At 54.6% G+C, this 6000-nt stretch overlaps 1 protein-coding gene across 2 annotated transcripts in view; it reads right to left on the bottom strand.

Annotated features, from left to right (window-relative positions):
* Window positions 1-2080: 2080 nt before the first annotated feature.
* The window catches only part of Ttyh3 (tweety family member 3), a 28457-nt gene continuing 24537 nt past the window's right edge, over window positions 2081-6000 (bottom strand). For both annotated transcript variants that reach the window (XM_087903333.1, XM_087903334.1), the window contains one exon: window positions 2081-5005. Coding sequence is in view for 1 of the 2 variants with exons in the window: in XM_087903334.1 (XP_087759460.1) it covers window positions 4931-5005 (75 nt within the window). In the remaining variant the exon portion in view is untranslated. The remainder of the gene's footprint in view (window positions 5006-6000) is intronic.

Raw genomic sequence — 6000 nt, 5'->3', positions numbered from 1 at the left:
AGCACTCACATGGCTGCTCACATCATCTGTAACTCCAGTCCTAAGGGATGTAACACCCTCTTTGACCTGCAGGCACCAGGCATGCATGTGGTACACAGACATGCATATAGGCGAAGACTACCTACAGATAAAGGTTCTTCCACTACATAGGCCCCAGGGACTAAACTTAGGTCAGTAGGCTTAGCAGCAAATATCGTAACCAGCCGAGTCATCTCATTGGTCTTTTGATGCTTTTTTTTTTTAAATTGGTGTATTTTCATTGTTCACAGTAATTAATTTCATAAAAATAGCCCCATTCATCATGTGCTCTGACCATATCTACCCCTTCTATTGTCTCCTCCCCCTCTTGGATAATCATTTTGCTTTTCACAGACAGTCCCCCCCACACATATACAAAGTCATGCACACCAGGGCTGGCAATGTGGCTCAGTTGGTAGAGTGTTTGCCAAGCACGGAGAAAGTCATGGGTTCAATCCCTAGCACCACATGACCATCCTTGGCTACACAGAATTCAAGACCAGCCTGGACTTTGTCAAACAAACAGAGACTGGAGAGTTGGCTCAGTGGTTAAGAGCACTGGTTGCTCTTTCAGAGGACCCAGGGTCAAATCCCAGTATGGTGGCTCAGAACGTTTCCGGGGATATCTGATCTGACGTCCTCTTTGGGCCTCTTTGGGTGCTGCATGCATGTGGTACACAGATATACATTCAAGCAAAACACCCATATACATAACATAAAAATATTAAAATAAGTAAAACAAGAGAGGGAGAAATATATAAAATCTAACCAACCCTGCTTGTTGCCCGACTACACAGACACTTGGTAAAACTCTGGAAGGGACCCCAAGACTAAGAGGCACTCTATTGGACCCTGGAGGTTGCCTAAGATGTCATGGAGTTTAGGGGACTCAGTTGCAATAGTTCGCTCAGATCCAGTGCCTCTGCGACTACCCACCATGGCCCTTGGGCGCCTCCCGGTGGCCACAGTTAATTATTTTCCCCAGTCTGAGTCACCGCTTTCCAGCAACCCTCCCCTGAATCTAGGGTGAAGAAAAAGAACTGCAGGCCTTTGCTTTGACTCAAAATTCCATGTGATACTAAATATAATCCCCAACTTCTGATTTATTCCTTTTTCCCCCTTTGTAGTACTGAGAATTGAACCTTGGGTCAGAATATATCAGGCGAATGATCAAACCACCAAGCACATTCCTAGCCTTCTAATGTCAGATTGATGCAGTATGAGTCAGGTGCAAGGTGCATGGGCTGTTCATGTGCTGGCTTTTGAGTGTGGCTCAAGCAGCAGGGGCCAGCAGCAGCATTGTCAGCAGAGTCACTGCTCGCTCTCCTCCCCAACAGAAACACGACCCCCTGGAACCTCTAGGCACTTTGGATACAGACTATTGGGTACTTCTGAGAGGTATGCCTATCATGGCTCCTGAGGGGGAACCAGTGCTTCCATGGGTGTTTGCTTTCAATAAACCTAGTTTTGGCTTTTCACATATAACCCCCTCACTGGGGGATCCTAGGCAGGTGCTCTACCACTGAACCATACCCTAGCTAGCCACACCCCAGCCCCTCACTGGGGGATTCTAGGCAAGGGCTCTACCACTGAGTCACACCCCAGCCCCTCACTGGGGGATTCTATGCAGGGGCTCTACCACTGAGCCACACCCCAGCCCCTCACTGGGGGATTCTAGGCAAGGGCTCTACCACTGAGTCACACCCCAGCCCCTCACTGGGGGATTCTATGCAGGGTCTCTTCCACTGAGCCACACCCCCAGCTTCTCAATGGAGCCCTACCCCAGTACAGAGTTGATCGATCTCCTGCTTCTATCTTTCCTCCATCTCTTCCCGATTTAGCAACTATAGCAAGTAAGTTAAAATGAAGGTTAGATGGTGTCACTCTCTATGGCTCCCTCTAGCCAGTAAGTTCCTGTCCCTACCCATGAAGTCCTGGCCCTACTGAATGTGGTTGGTTCCCCACAGACCTCACTGTGTCCCCAGCCTGAGCTGCAGGCAGTCGCCCTGTGTACAGCCTATGGCTCTGGATCCTCCAAGGCAGTTCAGGAAAGTCAGACCCGTTTTCTTAAAATTGTTTATTTTAAAACATGAAACCCAAGCTGAATAGAGATCACAGAAATTACATGGACAAGAACTTTAGTTATTTGCCAAGAAAAATAAAGTTCCCCAAAGAAATAAAAATTGAACCCCAAACCCGGTTTAAAAAAACAAAAACACAGCAACAGTAACACACAGCCATGGTCCTACAGAGGCTGGGGGGTAACTTGGGGCTGGCTCAATTCAGATGACATTGTCCACTGGAGGCAGATGCAGGCAGGGGGACAGGAACTGGGAGGCAAATCTCACAAAATCATATATATGAAGAAGGGCATGGCACACCATCATTGTGATTGGAAACAAACAAGAGACCCTGGTCACCTTTAGCCCAGGAGCTAACCACCTTCTGGGCTGGGCAGAGCTGGGACCTGGGTAGGGCAGGTATTGGGACCGGGGCCAGGAATTGCATAGTGAGATAGGGTGGGTGGGTGGGCACTGCGGGTAAGGTATGGAGTTTGTTCCAGGCCAAGATCTGCGACTTAAGCTCTGTCTCACAGAAGAAGTCAGTATGTTTGTGGGGCATGGTGGCCGTCAGTCCTATCAGCGTTGCTGTCCCAGCCAGGTCCCTCCTGGCTTGGCTAGGGACCTGGGTCTGGTTTGGTGGCTCAGCCTTCCTTGTTACCCACCAGAGCTGTAGGATCCCCCGGGGTAAAAGTGAGTGGGGACCAGTCACAGGCAGCCGGCACTGGACTGTTCACCCCCTGGAGAGGTGGAGGGACTAGAGGGATTGAGGAGACAAGTGGCACCCCAAAAGTCAGAAAACAAAACAAAAAAACCACAGTGGCAGGAGCCGTCTCCTCCATGGAGGTCAGGGTAGGAATCCCCTTGTTTCCTTTCTTCAGCCTCGGTGAGTGAAGAGTCACAGATAGGGGCACGCACGCACACGACGGTCAGGACTCCCAAGACAGCACAAGTTCACAGCCACATCCGGGCAGTGCCCGCCTCTCATGCTATATACATTCACCTTGTGGCCAGCTCACGGCCAGGGGGGCAGCATTTGTGCTTCTGAGAGGCTCCAGGACATACCCAGGCAGGGGTGCCCCATGCCTCCCTCAGAACCTGAGGCCAGGAACACACAATGGGCAGACTGGCCACAGCTGGGCCTCCATGGCCCTGTAGATTCCTGGCACCAGCCCAGTTGGAGCCAAAGGCAGGGTCCCCTCCACTGGGGTTTTGCCATGCTCAGGAGCTCCAGATGGCCAGACTTGGACCCTAGGCCCAGCGAGTCCTCTGCCGACTCCTTTTGGTCCCAGACACCAGCACAATGAAAGGGGTTGTTGGATGAAGGGAATGCAGAGCTCTCCCCCTCTGGGAGAGCCAAAGCCTGGGGTTCTGGGATCTGTAGCTGCCAGGTTTGCTCCCGGAGGACCACAGGTTTGTAAACCACCTCCTGCCATGGGGCCCCAGCCTTGGTTACCTACACATGCTGCTTGCTCCAAGCCCTATAGCTGCCCCCCCCCCACAGGCCAGAGCTCCCACTGGCTGGCTGGGCCAGGGTAGAGGCTCCAGGTCCTGATTTGAGAGCTGATCTGGTTCCTCACAGCAGGAAGCACAGCAAACATCACACACTAAAGCCAAAAGCACCTTAGGGGAGCAGTGTTCCGGGGTGGGGACTGAGGTCAAAGGGGCTTCAGTCCATAGTTCCTGGGACATGCTCCTCCTGGGGCAGCACCTGCCTGGGGAGGGGTCTCTAGGCCCTTTGAGTTGCCTGTGGGTCTGGCCCCTCCCTGGCAGCACCCCACAAAGAAATGTCGACTCTAGCCCTGGCTCCAGGCTAGACTTAGGGTCATGCTGGCTCAGGGTCAGCCAGGAGTGCCCGTGGCAGCTGAGAGTGAGGTTAGTGGTTAATCCCAACAACGGCATCCTGAGGCTGGGGGCGCATTCACAGCCATCTCAAGTCCAGCCCTCAAGGCTCCAGAGGGCACTGCTGCTTGTCCTGGGCAAGAAGGGAACTGAGAAGGAAGGGGAGTGGGCAGTGTCCTGCTTCTCCTATGCCCCAGAGTGCCCTGGAGATGATAAATGCGGTCCGTGCAAAAACAAACGGATGAAGCTGCCACTCTTGGGGATGGATGGGAAAGAGGGTTTGGCACCAAGAAGGCGGCCAGCACTGAGAGGCCAGGGAGTGACCCTGGGCTCTGTGTGGCACCTGCTGTCTGGGGAGAGCTGGTTGGGCGCTGAGGGAGAGAATCATGGGAGTTGAAGGTGCAGGAAGAGCCCCACCCTGGAGGCAGCTCAGAACTGACAGGAAGGGCCAATTAAGTCAGGTGGGAAAAAGAAGGCAGGTGCTGGATGTCGCAAAGACGAGCGTGTGTGAAGGGGCCACTCAGTGACGAGCAGGTGGGCACCAGGCACAGGGGCTTCCACTGCCTACGAATGGAGAAACGATCCTCAGAGGGGTCAGGGGCCAGGGCAATGCCAGGAAAGGTTCGGTGCAGCTGGAGGGGAGGGAGCTCCCAGAGTGCAGGGGACAGCATGGAGGGCCACCTGCGGAAGGAACGTGGGGGTGGAAGCACCTGGTACAGAGCAGGGCTCAGAGAGCCCACGAGGACAGAGGGACAAGGGGAGATGGAGGCAGGCGGGGTCGGGTTGCTGGTGGCAGTGTCTGTCCAGGTGAGGGCCCGGAAGTCTCACTTCTCAGGCTGGCCCAGAGCTCATGCTGGGCACCTACATGCCTCCTGTAGGGTGGGGACAGATGTGCCTAGGGCTGGCCTGGTGTAGCTTGCAGAGGGTCCGGCAGGGTAGAAGCAGCAGTGCTGGCATAGGAAGGGTGGGGCAATTGGCACGTGGGGGCAGATGGCTGGCCGGTGTGCGGTCTAGTGCCCGCTGCCGCTGGAGTCGGGGCGAGGCTGGCTCGTGGCGAGGTATTTGGCTCTCATGCTGGAGGTGTACTAGAGGAGAGAGGGAGGGAGGAAGCAGGGTCAGCTGGGTTTCTGGGCAGGACTGAGCAGCCAGTAGCCTCACTGATGTGGTCCTTGGTAGGGTGAGCCACAGCCGACCCTTGGGGGGGGGGCAGAATACAGCAGTGCAGTGCGTGGTTGGCAGAGTCCTACGGTAAGAGTTGCTGGCCCAGGGCCAGGACCAAGGACTGGGGACAGATTAGGGAAGGATGGAGGCTAGCCTCTATAACCCAGGCTGGGCCACAAAGGCAAGCTCCTTTTCCCAGTTGAGTACATTCAGTCCCTTATTGTCACTAAGCCACTCCTAGAGCCCCAGTTAGATGCTTGCTACTTCAGAGGCCCTAACTGCATCACACACGCCAAGAACCTGAAGGCCACACAGATCTCATTTCTACACCAATGCTTTAGAGTTCTGCCCTGGGCCAAGACAAGGTCTCCCAGGGCAGGTCCGCACAGGCCACAGCCTACAGCTGGCGAGTCCACTGGAGTTAGGAGGCTTAAGCCTCCTCCTCCCCAGCCATTCAACCCCATTGCTCCCAGGAAAGTGGAGTGTCAGGCTAGAGTGACTCTGCCCACCCCTCAGATGGGGACACTAACTTCCTGCATATGGTCTGCACATCTTGGCCACCCTAACAGTAGCACAGGGGTAAAGGTTTGGGTAGTGCATCTGTGTGGAGTGTAGGTGTGTGTGTGTATGTGTGTGTGTGTGTGTGCACACACACACAGAGGATATGCCAATGCCAGGCAGTGTGCAAAGGGTTTGCATGCCTGTATCAGGGACAAAGGTCACCACTACCACTACTCAGAAGGCCGAGCAGGCTGACTCCCACCCACCCTAGGGAGCACAGGCTGGCTTCACAGTCCCCAGATGAGAGGGACAATGCTCCTGGGGACCTGAGTGCTTTCTTGAAACATTCTAGGTTAAGGTCGCAAGCAGCGGCCGTGGAGCAGGGGTGGGAGCAGCAGGGGCCCCAAAGCCATGTCAT

Source organism: Myodes glareolus, chromosome 2, assembly GCF_982192425.1.
Source record: "Myodes glareolus chromosome 2, mMyoGla1.1, whole genome shotgun sequence".
NCBI classification, from domain to species: domain Eukaryota; kingdom Metazoa; phylum Chordata; class Mammalia; order Rodentia; family Cricetidae; genus Myodes; species Myodes glareolus.
This window is presented reverse-complemented; position numbering and strand designations above follow the sequence as displayed.